The 18,725-nt window shown below is 38.1% G+C and overlaps 6 protein-coding genes and 1 non-coding gene across 7 annotated transcripts in view; 5 read left to right on the top strand and 2 right to left on the bottom strand.

Annotated features, from left to right (window-relative positions):
* The window catches only part of LOC109597826 (flotillin-2-like), a 76,690-nt gene extending 60,555 nt beyond the window's left edge, over positions 1 to 16,135 (bottom strand). The window contains exon 1 of the mRNA XM_020013602.2: positions 15,975 to 16,135. Within this exon, the coding sequence (XP_019869161.2) occupies positions 15,975 to 16,023 (49 nt within the window). The 5' untranslated portion in view covers positions 16,024 to 16,135. The remainder of the gene's footprint in view (positions 1 to 15,974) is intronic.
* LOC126265799 (uncharacterized) lies at positions 282 to 1,180 on the top strand. The gene is made up of 2 exons (XM_049968555.1): positions 282 to 935; positions 993 to 1,180. The coding sequence occupies exons 1-2, from the start codon at positions 283 to 285 to the stop codon at positions 1,150 to 1,152; spliced, it is 813 nt and encodes a 270-aa protein (XP_049824512.1). The 5' UTR covers position 282; the 3' UTR covers positions 1,153 to 1,180.
* On the top strand, positions 1,690 to 5,337 carry LOC109597819 (glucose dehydrogenase [FAD, quinone]-like). The gene is made up of 6 exons (XM_020013595.2): positions 1,690 to 1,863; positions 2,940 to 3,117; positions 3,171 to 3,739; positions 3,795 to 4,454; positions 4,507 to 4,688; positions 4,747 to 5,337. The coding sequence occupies exons 2-6, from the start codon at positions 2,952 to 2,954 to the stop codon at positions 5,108 to 5,110; spliced, it is 1,941 nt and encodes a 646-aa protein (XP_019869154.1). The 5' UTR covers positions 1,690 to 1,863; positions 2,940 to 2,951; the 3' UTR covers positions 5,111 to 5,337.
* LOC109597823 (glucose dehydrogenase [FAD, quinone]) lies at positions 5,751 to 9,706 on the top strand. Its single transcript, XM_020013600.2, has 3 exons — positions 5,751 to 5,891; positions 7,610 to 7,896; positions 7,954 to 9,706. Exons 2-3 carry the CDS (start codon positions 7,728 to 7,730, stop codon positions 9,645 to 9,647), a joined length of 1,863 nt encoding a protein of 620 aa, XP_019869159.1. The 5' UTR covers positions 5,751 to 5,891; positions 7,610 to 7,727; the 3' UTR covers positions 9,648 to 9,706.
* On the top strand, positions 12,471 to 14,707 carry LOC109597820 (glucose dehydrogenase [FAD, quinone]-like). The gene is made up of 4 exons (XM_020013596.2): positions 12,471 to 12,828; positions 12,881 to 13,222; positions 13,281 to 13,995; positions 14,050 to 14,707. Exons 1-4 carry the CDS (start codon positions 12,636 to 12,638, stop codon positions 14,699 to 14,701), a joined length of 1,902 nt encoding a protein of 633 aa, XP_019869155.2. The 5' UTR covers positions 12,471 to 12,635; the 3' UTR covers positions 14,702 to 14,707.
* On the bottom strand, positions 15,118 to 15,201 carry Trnal-uaa (transfer RNA leucine (anticodon UAA)). Its single transcript has one exon. It is a non-coding gene; the product is annotated as a tRNA-Leu (tRNA).
* Positions 16,136 to 16,908: 773 nt separating the features above from the next.
* Positions 16,909 to 18,670, top strand: LOC109597805 (serine/threonine-protein phosphatase 4 catalytic subunit). Its single transcript, XM_020013578.2, has 5 exons — positions 16,909 to 17,251; positions 17,307 to 17,459; positions 17,513 to 17,813; positions 17,870 to 18,059; positions 18,109 to 18,670. The coding sequence occupies exons 1-5, from the start codon at positions 17,102 to 17,104 to the stop codon at positions 18,236 to 18,238; spliced, it is 924 nt and encodes a 307-aa protein (XP_019869137.1). The 5' UTR covers positions 16,909 to 17,101; the 3' UTR covers positions 18,239 to 18,670.
* Positions 18,671 to 18,725: the final 55 nt, after the last annotated feature.

Raw genomic sequence — 18,725 nt, 5'->3', positions numbered from 1 at the left:
TTGCGAAAACAAACAAAAAACTAGTTAAAATTACTGTTAAAGCCATAATGAATGAAATCAGAAACAATAAAAAACTTGTCTGTTTAGCAAAGGTGGTATTTTTCCTCTAATCTATTGCATTAATTATAAATCGATAGTTCAATTAACGTTGAAGTATTTAAAATATGCAACTGCACTTTCCTTTCTAACTCTTCTTTAATAGTACCTTAAATGATACTTTAATAACTCTTGTAAAACATATAAAATGCTAAACATCCACCAAATTTGACATCATTTCATAATATGTTGGCTGTATTAATATTCACAACAATCTTGGGCTTGACCTTAGGTCAACAACCAGCAGAAGGCATCTTCAAAGATGAATACGACGATGACTTCGACGTACAGGAACTGTTAGAGAACCCAGATTTCCTCGAGTTCTTCGAAGAGTTCCAGAAGCAGGTCAAAAACCGCAGAACAACGACCACAACCACAACAACAACAACAACCACCGAAGCTCCGGTGTTCTTCCCCAAGCTTCAGGCTCAGACAACCGAATCCGATTTACACCAACACTTCTTCGGACAAACCGAAAAGCCGAAAGCACGCAGGAGGAGCAAGTCCAAGAACCAAAAACGCATCAAAGCCACCGAATCTCCGGTCACCACCACAACCTCAGTACCCACCTACATCTTATCTGGGGCCAAATCGAGCAAGAGGGTTTCACCAAAGGTCGACTCGAAGGACGGCTTCGACGAGAAGGTCTTCAGGAAGCAAGCCGAGAGTGCCAAGTACGAGTTCGCCAGCGAAACCGACGACACCATCAACAGCAACTTCCATCAGAGGCAGGAGGTGCGCGACGGGTTGGCCGTCAAAGGTCAATACTCTTACAGCGACGGCTATTTCAAACGTACCGTCCATTACGAAGCTGATGATAAGGGTTTCCGTGTTATCAAGTAAGTAATTAATGATTCAATTTGTAGGAAGTTTAATCATTTTATTTGTTTTTGAAGAGAAGACGTTGAGTCAATTGGAAATGGACCGGAATTCAACCCGAAGGGCACAGCTGAGGTCAATCAATATGTAGCTGGAAGTGTGAACAGCTATCACATCACCAATAAGGACATTCAAACCCCGCCTAAACAGATTGAGTTTGAAGAATACGAAGAATAAAATAATTAAATTCTTATTTATTGTTAAATAAAATTGTACAGACACATTCTTTGATTTTGATTAATTTTGAAGCTGAGGAAAAAATAATTACCATAATTTGTCAAAATTTAGCAATTTTTAGTAACAAGGGAAACGTTAACCTATAGTAGAACCAAGAGAATAACATTTATCAAAAGCTCCAGCTACTCCAAAACGTATTTGAAGCTATAACAACTACTCCAAGAACTAAAAACTAAATTTATCAATAATATTAAATAATTTTTGCCTTAAAATTAATTCACTAAACGCTTCATCATCGGCAAATCGACAAAAGAATGACATGACATTAAAATGTTCCAATATATCCTGTTTGGTGGGAAATTAATGAACCAATTCATTATCAATTCAAAATTCTTGTTTAATGCCACATTTCCTGCTACCAAATCAATAAATAATCCCTCGAAACAACGATTACACCAAATTAATAATTAATTAGAATGAACAAAAGAACGCGTGATACGAATCGGAAGAAAAATTCTCGTTATAAAAGCACCAGTTTTCGGTCTCGCGGCTCCATTACTCCGCACGCAGATGCTCGAAACGTTCCGGAGGTGAAAATCCGGTTTTTATTAAATTAATCAACGAGTGAAGAACCTGCAATTCGTGATGCTGTGAAAAGGCGAGACTGTTCACTTTCAAGTTTTCTGTGTTTGCATCAACTTTTATATTAGGGTGAGTTTCTTCATTATTTTTAGGTTAAAATTAGTGATTTTTACAATATGTTACCTCAATATTTTTCCAGTGTGTCATAATAAAAAATCATTTACAACATTCTTGAAATGATTTGTTTCTTCACATCAAGTTTCTGAAGGTTTTTGCACTTGCACATTTAATAGAACATGTCTATATATCATTTCTATTTTAGTTTAAAATGTTTCTTCATATTGATGACGATGAATAATTTCAATAAATTTTCTTGCCAAAGATGAAGAAATAGTCAATATGTTACTTAATTGTTCTTCCAATGAGTGATGACAAAAAACATTCTCAGACTTTCTTGAAATCATCTTTTTTTTAATCAAGGTTTTGAAAATTAGTAAAGATGCATAATTAAACAAATTATAATATTTCTACAAAGGTTTTGTCAAAGAAGAAAAAATTGTCAATATTCTTCCAATGAGTAATGACAAAAAATCATCTGAACTGTCAAGTAATGAAGTTTCTTAAGGTTTTTGCTCTTACACATTTAATAGAACTAGTTTTTAATCACCCATTAATTTTTATGACAATTTAAAATATTTATAAAAATAGATGGCTAAATAAGTTATTATTTTGGCATTTTTAAAGGAGAACAAATTGTCAATAAGTTTCTTGAATATTCTTCAAATAAGTGAAGACAAAAAACCCTCTTGAACTTTCACATAATGATCTGTTTCGAATCAAGTTTTGGAGGTTCCTGCTCTTACAAATTAAAAATAACTGCTCATTAAATTCTTACATAACACTTTTTTGAACCCATAAGAAAAAAAAACACAATAAGGACAATCAAACTCGATTTCCTTTTGAAATCAAGACCGAGAAAATGCATAAAAAGCGTCGAGATCAGGGTGACTAGGCGGCCTTTGAAAACCGCAACTTTCCAATGTCAATTTTGCAAACAAACATTGGCACAACGATCGAATCAACGCTTCCTGGATGTGTCCTAAATTGCTCGGTGAATCTTAATCTCTCCGTATTAATGCAATTAATAGTTAAACCAGTTTGCATAATCAATGATTCAAGACTCGTTGCTCGTGAATATATTGCAGGCAGACACGACAATGTTACGGGCCACGCTGGTGCTGAATGCGATTCTGCTGGCCTCCGGCCAGGGTCTGCAGGACATGCTCAACGAATTCGGGAGGAACTACGAATATGTCAGCAGGCAGGCGAGACTGTTGTACCCGGAACATTTCCACAGTTATCCGAGTAGTGGGGCCTTTTATGGTGCGGCCTTTTGCCCTTAAAGTTTTCCATTCTTATGTGAAAGTTTGTTGTAGAGGAGAAACCGGTGATTGAAGGTGAAAAGTTCGACTTCATAATAGTAGGGTCCGGTTCGGCCGGGGTGGTTTTGGCCAATCGCCTGTCGGAAGTACCGGAATGGAACGTTTTGCTGCTGGAAGTCGGAGAAGAGGCAAGCATCCTGACTGATATTCCAGCCGTAGCCCCCATCTTCCAAAACACCAACTACAACTGGAACTACAGGATGGAGAAACAACCCAACGTGTCACTAGGACTGATAGACGAAAGAATGCCGTGGCCTCGTGGCAGGGCCTTGGGTGGCACCACCATTATCAACTACATGATCCACGTGCGAGGTAACAAGCTGGACTACGATCGTTGGGCCTTGGCAGGTAACCCTGGTTGGTCCTATGAGGAAGTACTACCTTACTTTAAAAAGTCCGAGGACAGCACTGTGAGGTACCAAGACTCAGGTTACAGGAACAGGGGTGGGTACTTATCTGTCACGGACGTGCCATATCGAACTGAGTCAGCCCGTGCCTTCGTACAGGGAGCCCAACAAGCCGGACACAAGTACGTGGACTACAACGGAGATGACCAATTGGGGGTACTACCTAATTCATCTATCACTGCATTCCATTATTAACCTGTTTTTGTTTCAGGTGTCATTCGTGCAAGCAACGATGAAACGAGGCGTCAGATGCAGCGGAGAAAAAGCCTTCCTCCGCCCAGTACGTCACAGACCCAACCTTAAGATCCATACAAGAGCTCGTGCGGTCAAAATATTAATCGATCCTGACACCAACACAGCCTACGGGGTGCAGTACGTCAAAAACAGGCAATTACTCAACGCCTACGCCAAAAAGGAAGTTATTTCTTCAGCTGGAGCCTTCAACTCCCCCCAGTTATTGATGCTGAGTGGCATTGGTCCCAAGGAAGACTTGGAGGAGTTAGGAATTAAAGTTCTGAGAGATCTACCCGTTGGCAAGAAAATGTATGATCACATCACGTTCTTCGGACAAGTTTTCACTGTTAACGAAAGCATAGTTAATGACCAAAACTTAGCTTTCGACCCCAGCTCTTTGGTCAAATTGGTGTTTAACGGTGAAGGCCCGTTGACGAGTCTTGGAGGTGTTGAAGCTTTGTTGTACACCAAAACCAACGTGTCCGATGATCCTAGTCCGTATCCGGATATGGAGACGTTGTTTATTGGAGGAAGTTTGTCTACTGATAGAGGACACATTAACAGGAGAGTGTTTGGAGTCACCGATAAAATTTATAACACCTTATTCAAGCCTCTGGAGGACAAATACACTTGGATGGTAAGGTCCAAGCCTACCTAAAAGCAACTAACACTAATTATGTTTTTTTAAGGGTATCCCCATGTTGGTGCACCCAAAATCTTACGGTTATTTGAAGCTGAAGTCCAGAAATCCGTACCACTGGCCCAAACTGTATGGCAACTACTTCACAGACCCAGAAAACAAGGACATGAAGACGTTCATAGCTGCAATTCGTGAAGTACAAAGGATATCCGAGACTCCAGCCATGCAAAGGTATGTTCATCTTAAATTACACCTTCATTGTGTATTACCGAACATTTTTCTGGCCCAGATACAACTCCAGACTGGTCACCACAAAAATCCCGGGCTGTGAATCCCACACCTTCAACTCGGATGCGTACTGGGAGTGCGCACTGCGCCACCTCGCCCCCACGCTCCACCACCAGGTGGCCACGTGCAAAATGGGCCCGCCCGACGACCCGGAGGCCGTCGTGGACCACAAGTTGAAAGTCTACGGCGTGAAAAGGTTAAGGGTTGTGGACACCAGCATCATTCCGGCACCACCCACGGCCCACACGAACGTGCCCGCTTACATGGTCGGTGAGAAGGCGGCGGACATGATCAAGGACGAGTGGAAGAGAAGTGCCAACAAGATCCAGGGAAAGGATATCAGAAGGCATTCGGATAAAAATTAAATAACTTAAGTTTAAGAAACAAGACTGATTATACTTGCATCGGGCACGTCTAGACAAAGAACATCTATACGTTTTAATTGATAAGATGACTGTATAATAATGCAATTGTTGTTATACGCTTCGGGAATCGCGGGTGCATGAAAAAAACTTGTTCATATTCATGAATTGTAATGGGCAATTTTGTTCTGTGAACAAAACAACAGCAATAAACTATCTCGATTTGATTATTAATGGTTTCATTTGCGGTGTGACAAATCTGGATGGGCTGGAGGCCACGTTACGAAGAAATAAATTCAAATAATTTGAATAAATTAACATTTCGATTCGGGTTAAACGACCTGCTTTGAACGATTAACGAAATTTTTTTATTATTATAATTAGGAAAATTGTTTAATAATGCTGACACATCCTAGAACAATTATGATTATTAATTAATTCACTGAGGAATTACCAGAACAAACACTACAATCGTAATTAATGGTTGCACGAATATTATTAACGGGATTTCATAATATTTATCGCTATGATAAGCTGGAAAAAATCAGCGACATTGAAACAAAGAAAAAAATATATACGTATACATGGGAGGGAAACTACGATTATATGATTCAATACACATGGATAATAAATTCATGTTTGGCCTTTATAAACAAGGGTTTTGCAACATATTCATCCAGTTGTTATTAACAAATACATTTATGATCGTATTGTGTTTTCGTGCAAAATTTATGTGTGTCAGTGTGATCAAGAGGCTGAAGATTAATTAATTGTTGGAACACAAGTGTGTATAACTTTGCATTCTTTCAAACTGGTCGTCTTTATGTTAATTCGGTTCTCTGAATTGATTTCAGATTGAGAGATTTTCTTAGAATATTTATACATTGATAAATTGCAATGTTAATGTTTTTTAATTATTATCTTTCATCTAAACTCATTTGTTCATAAAACTTTAATGAAAATTTTGAATTTCTTAACATATTTTTGGTTTTTATCATTAATTAATTACTTAAAATCCTTTAATTGTCAAATAAATAAGCAACAATTGAATTATACAACTTTTTTTATTGTTTAAATAATATTTACATATTTTTTAGATAATCAAGAAAACAAATAAAACATGCATTCTTTAAAACTGACCTTCTCAAACTTTTTTATCATTTTATTTACATCTTTTGATGTAATTTTTTAATTTTTTTTATTATTTAATCACGTTTCATTTATAAACTAACTTTTTCTTAAATTTTTAATAATTTAACCCTTTATAAAAATTTTTTAATAGTCAATTTTAAATCTACTTAATTGTGTCATTGTTATCTCTAAACAAATTTTACACATTTATTAAACAATAAAAATGTTAAACATATCAAATTCTTAGAACATTTAGATTTTTATTGTTTAACACGTTTAAATGATTTTTACATGTTTATTAGACAATAATAAAAATAAACTAGGAAATTTTTAAGGAATTCTGATTTTATTTCGTTGTCTTAAGCATTTTCAATTATTTTTTAAATAGTTATTAAACAATTTTTAGAATAATTATTGAAGATTTCATAATTTTTGGTTATTTTAAACACGTTTTATAGATTTATTAGTGAATTAAAACATAAAAAACAAATATTTTTAGCACCTTATTTAATTTATTCAGTATTATTTAAAAGATTTTTGAGTTTTTAATTATTTTACACACCTTTAAACACTTTTTATGGATTAATTAGACAATTAAAACCTAAAAAACAAATATATTTTTTTAAATTTATTTAATTTTTTCTGTGTTTTTTAAAAGGCACACTTTAATTAGACTGAAATGTAACTGATACATAATTTTTTGTAGATATTTTCGTGTTTTTTTTTATAGAATATAACAAGAGAATAACAAACCTTTACAAAATTGGCAGACAATCAAAAACACAAAATAATATGTACATTGTTTAGAAAATTTACATCCAAACAAGCAAACCTAATTAAAAATCCTTTCAAACCGGCCACGAATCAAAACACAACAACAACAAGTAGTACCACAAACCGAAATCGAGCACAAACTAACCGAAACAACGAGAACCATTGTCCCACATTTGAGGGAAAAAAACTCGTCCATAAAACCCAAAAATTCCGATGAATCTAACGAAAAAACCCCCCGCACGGCATTGGATCGGGCGTTAGTAAAAGTACCAGACCGCAAAATTAAAACAGTTTAAAATTAATTAGCGGGTAGAAAAGCCCCGGTGAATCACTGTTAAAAAAACGAACGCATAAACAGATAAACTGGAAACCCGTTAAAGACGCTCCGACTGTTTCAGACCAGTCTGAGTGAAAAAAGATCAGCACGGTACTCTCCACCTCTGGTAACCAGTTTTCTGCGTGCGTTTTCTTGTTAATACGACTAATTAGCGTTTATAAATTGTTGTTGTTTTCGATAGTAATCATTCCACGAAAAAATTAATTATAATATGCTGCGGTTGATCGGAAATAACAGTACTGAACTCGTATTGATGATAGGTGGAATAGACGCAAATCCGGTGGATTTTGAGAAGACGACGGATTTTCCAACCGATCTCAAGGTATAAAACCAAAAGCCAACAAACGAGCCACAACAGTCTTCACCAAGTCGTCGAACATGTTGTTACCGTTGATATTCACCCTGTTCTGCGGGGTGCAATCCTCCCCCTTTTTACTAATGCAGAAATACATCGAGGGTTTCCAAAACGGGCTGAACGAACTGCATGAACTGTCACACCACCACCAATTCGAGGAGGAAATCTGTCATGAACACGAAGAAACACACGGTAAGAAAAACAACTAATTTAAAGAAGTACTTGAATGACCTTTTGTTGTGTTTGCAGACGTGGAAGAGTACGACTTTATAATAGTTGGAGCCGGTACCTCCGGTTCAATAATAGCCAACCGCCTGTCCGAAGTACCGGAATGGAAGATCCTGGTACTGGAAGCAGGAGCCCCCGAAACCGAATTCACCAAAGTACCCAAGATGCAAAAGTACCTGCAAACAACCCCGTACTCCTGGGGCTACAAGACAGTGCCACAATCCCACTCCTGTTTAGGAATGATTGACAACAAGTGCACTTTGGAAAACGGCAAAGCCCTAGGCGGTAGTTCGGCCATCAACGACATGCTGTACATCAGAGGCAACCCGAAGGACTACGACGTGTGGGCGGACAAGGACAACATCGGCTGGTGCTGGGACGACGTGAAGCACACATTCAAAAAACTGGAGGACGCGTACATCCATCCGTTCGACAGGAAGTACCATAAGTACGGAGGACACGTCCACTTAGAAAACCCCCGTTACACCACACCTCACCTCCAGGAACACATCATGGGAGCAGCCGAGGAATTGGGCATCCACACCGTCGACTACAACGGCAAACACCAAATGGGCTTCGGAGTACCGCAGGTCATCACCAAGGAGGGCAAGAGGATCAGCAGTGCTGAAGCCTATTTGGAGCCGGCCGTGAAACGGGAAAACTTGCTAATCAGGCCCGAAAGTCGAGTGGTTAAAATACTAATCAGTACCCACACTAAAGAAGCCACAGGAGTTAAGTACTTACACGCTGGCAAACTGTTCGTGGCAAAGGCCAGGAAGGAAGTGATTTTAGCCGCAGGAGCCATTAATAGTGCCCAACTGTTGATGTTGTCCGGAATCGGACCCTTGGAGGATCTCAAAAAGCTCGACATTGAGTGCGTGAGTGACTTGGAAGTTGGCAAACATCTGAAGGATCACATGGGCTTCAACGGCCTCAACTTCATCTATAACTCGAGCACGCACGACCACCACAAGTTCAACAACCACGACGACGTAGTACTATATTTGCGAGACGGCAAGGGACCATTAACAGCAGTACCGAACGAAGTAATCGGCTTTGTCAAGTCCGAAGCGTCGAAAGACCCATCTGATTATCCAGACCTCCAACTATCCTTCACCCCTGACATCTTCAACCACGGTCACGAACACCTGAGGTACTTGAACATCCGCCCGGACGTCTACGATCACATGTGGAAACACCTGGAAGACTACAAGGGCTTCAGCATCATTCCCACGTTAACCAACCCTAAATCCAGAGGCCACATGAAACTGCACAGCAACAATCCACTTCACCCACCTCTGATAGATCTCAACCAACTCTCAGACGAAGAGGAGAACGACCTGGAAACTCTCCTGGCTGGAGTGAAGATCGCCATCAAGTTGGCACAAACAGAATCCATGCAAAAATTGGGTATACACATCAACACGCACAGTGCCCCAGGCTGTGACAAGCACAAGTTCGACACCAAAGACTTCTGGATCTGCCAGATAAAACACTTGTCTTATAACTTGAGGCAGATTAGTGGTACCGCGAAAATGGGACCGAAGGGAGATCACACAGCGGTCGTGGACAATAAATTGAACGTCTATGGAGTGCACAAGTTGAGAGTGGCAGACGCAAGTATCATTCCCGTCACAATTACCGGTAATTACATGGCTGTGGAGATGATGATTGGAGAACAAGCCTCCGATTTGATTAAGGAAGCCTGGAAGTGATTGTAGTACTGATATTTTGAAGTATACAATATTTATTTTTTATACAATAAAGCATTTTTTACAAAGTAAATCGTGTTTCAGTTGGTACCACCATTTGTTAAACAACAAAAAAGGTTGCATTTCAGATTGCCTACAATACGTACTGGTTTTAAAATGTTTTAAATGTAAAATTAATGCATTAATTATGTAAATTTCACAATTAATAAGCTTTATTTCAAATAAAATTTACATTGAAGAAATCATCCAAATTTATCTCCGATTTCTAAACTACTTATTACATAAAATATAACAAGCCATAATATTTTAAATTAAATCAAAAATCAGCTTGTAACTTCCTCCAGATTTAAGTAGTACTCGGTCAATGTTGTCAACACATAAACTATTAAGATTTCTCCGCGTGTCTAAATATGAAATATTTTAATTGGTTATCCATATCCAATATATAATATTAATAGTCTATCAGTACTACCTTGGAATAGTACCAAATAATGTTTCAAACGTAATTAACATATGTTTAAACCATAAAAGAAGATAATGATTTTCGTCAGCCAATAAAAAATTCATCATTGAACAATCACGTTTCAAACGTGATTTATCGCAGTACTCCATTTAATATAATTTAAGCAACAATTTTTAACATTTCTAACAATGTTCTTTATAGTTCTACTTGTGTTCAATTTTTTGAGCTGCATTAATACAACTTCACCATGTCACCATCGAATAAAAACGGCATCGACAGTTGGTACTATTCATTAGACACCATAAAACTCTTGTAGAACTTGTAATTTTCAGAAACAAATTATGATTTTATAATAGTGGGTGGAGGAACAGCAGGTTGTGTGTTGGCAGCAAAACTATCACAAGTAACAGAATGGAAGGTGTTGCTTATAGAGGCGGGTGATTTTCCCAAAACAAAGTTTTCAGTACCCGGATCTGGCGGTAAGTTTTTCCAGGACTTGAAATACAACTGGAACTACAAATTAAATCGGCAACATCACTGCTGTAACATGTCTGAGGATGAGAGCTTTTATTGGCCTGCTGGGAAAGTGCTGGGAGGTAGTTCTTGTAGTACTATCTTGCTTTATGTATATCTTATAATTGTAGGAACTTCTCAATTGGACTACATGATTTATTCCCCGGGAAATCAACACGATTATTCCTGCTGGATACGCGGTAAGAACAGCAATTGGTGTTGGAAGAAATTGAAGCGGCACCTAGACGAACTCCCGTTACACACCAGTACTCCTTACATCAGTGACGTTACGAAGGTTTTCATGAACGGAGCTGACAAATTAAAACAAGGCGAGTTCAGACAGCTGAAAGGTTTCGTTTGGGAAGGAAAAAGAGACAGTACTTTTAGGTCGTACCTTGAACCGGCTTGTCACAGAACGAATTTACACATTTTAACTAAAGCGACTGTGGTTAAAGTTATATCCACGTTACACAGCAGGAAGATTATAGGTGTGAAACTGCGTACGCGTCACAGAGAGTTAAGGATAAAAAGTAACATCGAAGTAATACTGACTGCTGGAGTTGTTGGCAGCACCAAACTTTTGCTATTGTCAGGAATAGGACCAGAAAAAGATTTGAAAAATTTAGACATACCATTCGTAACTGACTTACCTGTAGGTCGCAATATAATTGATCACATAACGTTCTTTGGCATGAGCTACTTGACAAACATGTCCTTGCCGTTTAAAGACAAAAAATTAAGTACCAGCATCGCAGGATTTGAATCTGTAGGATTTTTGCACATAAATCAAAGCAAAAAAGAGCCCGACTTTGAATTGCTCGCTGCCAATATTTTAGAAAACAAAATGCCGTGGCAATTCGGCAAAGTTCAACAACAGTACTACAACAAGTACTTTAGAGAAGTGGAGAATAAAGTTTCCATGACGGTTTTCCCGGTACTATTGCAACCCAAATCGAGGGGAAACATAAAACTTCGATCCAGTAACTACTTAGATTCCCCCAAGATCAATCCTCGGTACTTGGCGGAGGAGGAGGATGTGGGAAGGATGGCCAAAGCGTTGCAAATCATTGAGAAAATTATGTACCCTCAAAACGTAAGTAACTTATTATGGTTCTATTTTTTTTTAAACCTATTATTGCAGTGGAACTCCGCCCTGTATCCGGTACCACTTTGCGAGGACATGAAATATAAAAGTGTGGAATACTGGAAATGCGCAGCGAGAATTTTAATAGCGTCCTTCGGCGATTACATGGGAGGCTGCAAGTTGGGTACCGACGCTACTGCCGTTGTTGGGCCCGATTTACGAGTCATAGGTTTCGAGGGGTTGAGAGTTGCGGATGCGTGCATCATTCCTCGACCCGTTTCGGGGCATTTGATCACTACGGTGGTACTGATCGCTGAAAAGGCTGCCGAAATCATCAAGGAAGAGAGATTAAAATAAACGACCTTATTTTTGTCTTTGCATTTTTATTATTCAACAAATTATACCGTGGTACTACTTCAGAGACACAGATTAATCTAGTACCGTGTCGACATTGATTTTAGTTATGCGTGAGGCAAGTGAAAGTGTTATCATATTTGCGTAAGTTTACATCTCAGATCTGCAATAATTAAAACTTTTTTGACTGATATCCTAACGCACCGACCGTAAAAATATACAAAAATGTGTTTCCTAACGCGTATTACGACAGAAGCTGATTTTTTGGTAGAAGGGCGATGAGGAAAAAATCTACACATCTGTTCGAATAATTCGGTCAGTTTATCTAATAAGTTACGTGCGTGAATTTATGTGTGTGGATTTCTCAAAGCAATTCTATGGTAAGTACTAAAAAATTTGATAATCCCACAAGTACAGTACCAGTCTTAAAAACAATTAAGTTTCTGTATTGTAATATTTTTTAATTAATTTATTATTCAGGATAAACTTGTTTAAAATAGTTTGGAGAAGTAGTACTTACATAGTACCAGCAACAACTTGATCAATAGTTGAGCCAAACATTTGAAACTGATGAAAAATGAAGCTCGCATTGTTCCTCGTGTTTCTATTTGTGGTACCAAATCTGGACTGCATCAAATTCAACGAACAAATCCTCATAACTGCACGTGCGTTTTTCAATGAAGTCAACCGAATCCCCGTATTCTTGCTGGGCATGCTAAACCTGAACTCATTCCTGAACACACCGGAGCTGCGTATCAAAAACAATCCAGGTACGGTACTACGTTTAACCTTCCAGAACAAAACTGAAACTTATTTTTATAGATCCCGAGTATGATTTTATTGTGGTGGGTTCTGGATCTGCGGGCTCAGTGATAGCCAACCGATTATCGGAAATAAAACACTGGAAAGTACTACTTTTGGAAGCTGGCCAGCCGGAAGGCCCTTTGCAATCCATTCCAACCATCGCAGCTGATTACCAAGACACTGATTACGACTGGGCATATTTGATGGAGTACGAACCTACTTCCGGCTTGGGATTTATTAATTCTCGAATGCCGTGGCCTAGGGGCAAAGCATTGGGCGGTACCAGTACTATAAATTACATGATTTACACAAGAGGCAATCGATACGATTATCAAAGGTGGGAGGCCGCAGGAAATCCAGGTAAAACAATCAACAACAACATCAATAATTATAAGATTCTAACTGGAGAGAATTTTAGGTTGGTCGTACGAAGAAGTACTCCCCTACTACATTAAATCAGAGAACGCCAAACTGCGAGACGCCGACTACAGATACCACAATACTAAAGGCTACTTGAGCGTCGAAAACGCCTACAGATCAGAGATGGTGGACGTCTTCATCGAAGGGGGCAACGAACTAGGTCTGCCGGAAATCGATTACAACGCCCCAGGTCCGACTTTGGGGGTTGCCGGAGTGCAAGGCACTGTTAAACGTGGCAAACGTCACAGTGCTGCTCAGGCTTTCTTATGGCCCATCAAACACCGGAAGAATTTAGACATATTAACCGAGGCTTTTGTCACAAAAATCCTGATTGATGAACATGACAAGACGGCTTATGGGGTACAGTATGAGGTCAAGGGGAAGAAGTACTCCGTCAGGAGTAAAAGGGAGGTGGTGCTGTCAGCTGGTACGTTCAATTCCCCACAGTTATTGATGTTAAGTGGAGTAGGACCGGCTCATCATCTTCAAGAGTTGGGTATACCAGTACTGAAAGATTTGCCTGTTGGTCAAAACCTTCAGGATCACCTGTGCTTCCCCGCCTTGTCATTTTTTGTTAACAGGGATATTACCTTAAATCCTTACAGGGTTTTCAGCCCCAAAAGTATTCTGTCGTTCTTTTTAAACGGTACTGGACCAATGACAAGTTTAGGAGGAGTCGAAGCTATTGGATACATCAAAACTGAAATCGCCCAGTAAGACATTAATAAAAACAAATTTAACATGGTGAATTTACAAGTATTTTATAGGTATCAAGAGGAGTACCCAGACATTGAGTTGATATTTTCTGGTGGTTCCATAAAGTCAGACTACGGTTCAATCCTCCGCAGAGGTTTCAAGATACGAGATGAAATCTACTACGCACAATTCGGAGGGGTGGAGGAAATCCCCGACTGGACGATTTGGCCTATGCTTCTGCATCCCAAATCTTCTGGTTACTTAAAACTGCAAACCACCAACCCCCATGATTATCCGCTACTACATGGTAACTTCTTCACAGACCCCAACAACGAGGATATCAAAACCTTCATAGCCTCGATTAGGTTCATTCAAAGACTGTCCGACACGAAAGCCTTCCAAAAACTTGGTTCTAGGATGAACCCTCTGCCCACACCCGGTTGTGAGCACCACCCCTTTAATTCTGATGAATACTGGGAATGTTCATTGAGGCTGTTGGCTGTCACGTTGCACCACCAAGTGGGTACTTGTAAAATGGGACCGGAAAATGATCCGGGGGCGGTTGTTAACAACCGCTTGCAGGTGCACGGGGTGAACAATTTAAGGGTTGCCGATTCTAGTATCGTGCCTTTCGGCTTGTCAGCACATACGAATGCTGTGGCAATGATGGTGGGGGAGAAAACGTCAGATATAATCAAGCAGGATTGGCAGGAAATTTATTAAGTCATGTTTTTAGTATATAAATTTATTTTTGTAAATATAATTATTATTGGTTGTTAATAATTTTTGTTTTATTTATTTAATTTTTACTCAGTTATTAGATAAAAACAACAAAAAAAGACAAAATTCATTAAACAAAATTTTTATTGATGCATTTTACAGATTCACCATAATAATATTGAAATATTTCAGTAAAAAACAACTAAATAACTTAAAATAATATACCATGGCTGAGATTTAAAGGTATATTCACCTTTTAAAATATAAATAATTCAATCCAATTGCAAATGTGCAAATAAATCAAGTCTAAAGACTGCAAAAAAAAAATAAAAAACAATAATTTCATGACAAAATCATTTGAAAACACAATTTCACAAATAAAAATATAAAAAAATCATTAATAAACCAAGAAAAAAGACTGTCAGGTGTGGGGTTCGAACCCACGCTCCCTTTCGAGAACCAGAGCTTAAATCTGGCGCCTTAGACCGCTCGGCCAACCTGACTACATTTGATTTCGTCCCGGTGTAAACTGTTAAACGCAGCTCAGCGAACAATTTTGTGCAATCACATAAATAAATATTCATGCCGACTTTTTTGCACTCCACATGCAAATTTCAATCGCGATAATCCGTTGCATTTAATTAACTGGGAGTAGAAAAACGTGCTCAAGTGTCACTCGGGAAAAAATCAATACCGAACAATAATGGGATTTTCAATGGGATTTTCTGAAAATCTAGACCGTACCGGTTTTGTAAATTGCTCAGAAATGCATTCGAGATTCGCGACGTGTGAGAATGTCGCTAAATAAACAAACGAATCGACGGCGAGACTTAAAGTGTAATGTGACCCATTTTAATCAACAATGACGTCATTCATGCTCAATAAAAACAATTATATGAATAAATACCCGGGCAGGTTTAATTTATTTGGCCTTGTTGATTATTTTCTTGCAGTTATTTTTTCTATAAAGGTCACTAGCGTAATCAGGATTATGCGATTTACGTGATGTAAACAAATAACCTAACCTAAACGGCGCCACCTTCAAATATAGTAAACAAAATAGGCGGCTTTGCAAATATTGCACTGAAAGTCCATAAATATTGATGCTCATTTAATTTTAATCCCCATTATTATCGTCAAAACATAAACAAACATTTTTATTTGTATTATTAGATCTACCCACAAGTAAGACGAGTAAAAAATCAATAAAACCAAAAGCCGAAAACATTTAAAACAACAACAATAACAAATAAAATAAAACATTAAAGGAGCTAACCTGATACGATTAGGGCCTCGTTCGGTCCGACCGTGTGTATATTTCCCATCGTAATTGCGACACAGGCACTGAACAAATCACGTAAAACACAACAACGGGCCGTTTAAACTGCCGCACAAACAAAAAAATCCAATTAATCGCGACCGCGTTATTGCACGAACGGCGGCCATGCACGGAATTCCATGTGCGCACGCGCCGATTTAAATTCATCTACCAACAAAATTAAGAAATTCCAACAAAATCGCAGCATTTAATTTATTTTAGCGCTAATAAATTAAACTTTAATCAACTGAAAATACTAGCAATAAATATGACGATTAAAGTAGCAGTACATTGTGTTATTTTTTGAAGAAAAACTAATGCAAATTAAATATTTAAAATCAAGTAGTTTTGGTAATTATTTTTATGTATTCTTAGGATCAAGTTTATTTATTTTAATGTTAAGTGAAATTTACTCTTTATGTAATATAGAAATGTAGAAAAATCAAAAAGCGTCTTTATCCATAGACATTAAAATCATAGATCAAGAACTATTAATTATTCAAAGGTTTTAACGAATTTCTACCGGTAATCTTAAAGAGTTAAGTATATTTCAATACAAATAGTAAAATTCTTCTTTAATTATTTTATACTGTTATGTACTATAAGAAGTTTTAAATAAATAACTTTGAAATATGTCTGTGAGGAATATATCTATAGGAGATCAAAAATGCGTCCCTCTCTATAGACGTTTAAAATATAGATAAAAGTTTATAAGTTATTTTAATAAATATTCAACAATGTCTATTAATTATCAATGTCAAATAATATGTATAGTTTTAAATCACAAGTAACTGTGATTCAAAATTTCAAATTCTTTAATAACAGGTAAAATGATTTTTATGCAACTTCAAACGTTCCGCTACTCTTGAAACGTTCAGTAGTTTGTTTGACGGACGTCAAAACGTCATTCATTCTTTCCGCTAGTTTTTAGGTGCAAATCGCCACAAACTCGACCACCCCGGGACAGGAAAACAAATCCGAAACTCGTCGTTGCAACAATTCAGCCCCGTCTCCTAGCCGCAATCCAGGCACGGTAACTAACCTAACGGTCGCGATTTGAAAATTTTGAAAGAAAAGGGGGCAGAATGTGCGAACCAAGCGACCTGGACCGGCAGATCGAACAGCTAAAACGCTGCGAGATCATAAAGGAGAGCGAGGTGAAGGCGCTGTGCGCGAAGGCCCGCGAGATACTCGTCGAGGAGAGCAATGTGCAGAGGGTTGACTCGCCAGTGACTGTAAGCATTTGGGAGTGTTTAAGTTTGATCTTTGTTGATTTGGGGGCTGTTGTAGGTTTGCGGCGACATTCACGGACAGTTTTACGACCTGAAGGAACTGTTTAAAGTCGGCGGTGACGTGCCTGAAACGAATTACCTGTTCATGGGAGATTTTGTTGATAGAGGCTTTTACAGTGTGGAAACCTTCCTGCTTCTCCTAGCTCTTAAAGTAATTGACTATATTTTACGCGTAAACAATGTCTAAACGTTGGTTTTTTCAAGGTGAGATATCCTGATCGCATAACATTAATCAGAGGCAACCATGAGTCAAGACAAATTACACAAGTTTATGGATTTTATGATGAGTGTTTGAGGAAATATGGTTCTGTAACAGTATGGCGATATTGCACAGAAATATTTGATTATCTGTCATTGTCTGCAATAATAGATGGTAAAATATTTTGTGTGCATGGAGGTTTGTCCCCCTCAATTCAAACTTTGGACCAGATTAGAGTTATAGACAGGAAACAAGAGGTTCCTCATGATGGACCAATGTGTGACCTACTTTGGAGTGACCCAGAAGGTTTATTATCCCCAAAACATACCATTTACTTATTGTAATCAAATAATAATTTATAGATACTCAGGGTTGGGGTGTGTCGCCCAGAGGAGCTGGTTATTTGTTTGGCTCAGATGTGGTGGCTCAGTTCAACACAGCAAATGATATTGATATGATATGCCGTGCCCATCAGCTAGTAATGGAGGGCTACAAGTGGCACTTTAATGAGACTGTTCTGACCGTCTGGTCTGCACCCAACTACTGCTACAGGTACTCGAAAGGCCTATTGTTTTTAGTTTTATGCTAACTGATGTTTTAGGTGCGGCAACGTGGCGGCCATCCTGGAACTGAACGAGCACCTGCAACGTGACTTCACAATATTTGAGGCGGCGCCCCAAGAGACGCGGGGCATCCCGTCGAAAAAGCCGCAAGCCGATTATTTCCTTTAGTTTTATTTATTCTAGGCTAATGTTTAGTTCGTAAAATCCATTTTATACAGCCCGGACGGGGAATAACGGTCCGGGTCGCAGTTTATATCCGGTTCGTTTTTTTAAATCGCTCTGTATTGCGTCGGGGTTTTCGACTAAAAAAAAAAAATCACGTGGTTGAATATCATTCGTTTTTTTAGGTTTTAGTTTAGATTGTAAGTGTAATTATGTTCTGGTTTGTTTATTACTCATCGCCAGTTTATTTAATCTGACTGCTGCAATTGCTGTACCTATAGTTTATTGTTGTTCTTTTTTACCTTAATTCCGATCTTTATAATTGGTGTACTTAAAAGAAAAACCCTTAGGAAATTCTTGTCCACCTACTTTTTGTACAGAATCATTTAAAAATATTGAGAAATCGTTCAAACTGCCAAAATAAACTTTTTTATTAAATATTGTTTGTAGTTTTATTGAAGATAATTTACAAAACAATATATTTTATTAAATC

The sequence above is a fragment of the Aethina tumida genome, chromosome 6 (assembly GCF_024364675.1).
Source record: "Aethina tumida isolate Nest 87 chromosome 6, icAetTumi1.1, whole genome shotgun sequence".
Classification (NCBI taxonomy): Eukaryota; Metazoa; Arthropoda; class Insecta; order Coleoptera; family Nitidulidae; genus Aethina; species Aethina tumida.
Note: the sequence above shows the minus strand (reverse complement) of the source record. Positions and strands in the feature narration are given on the sequence as shown.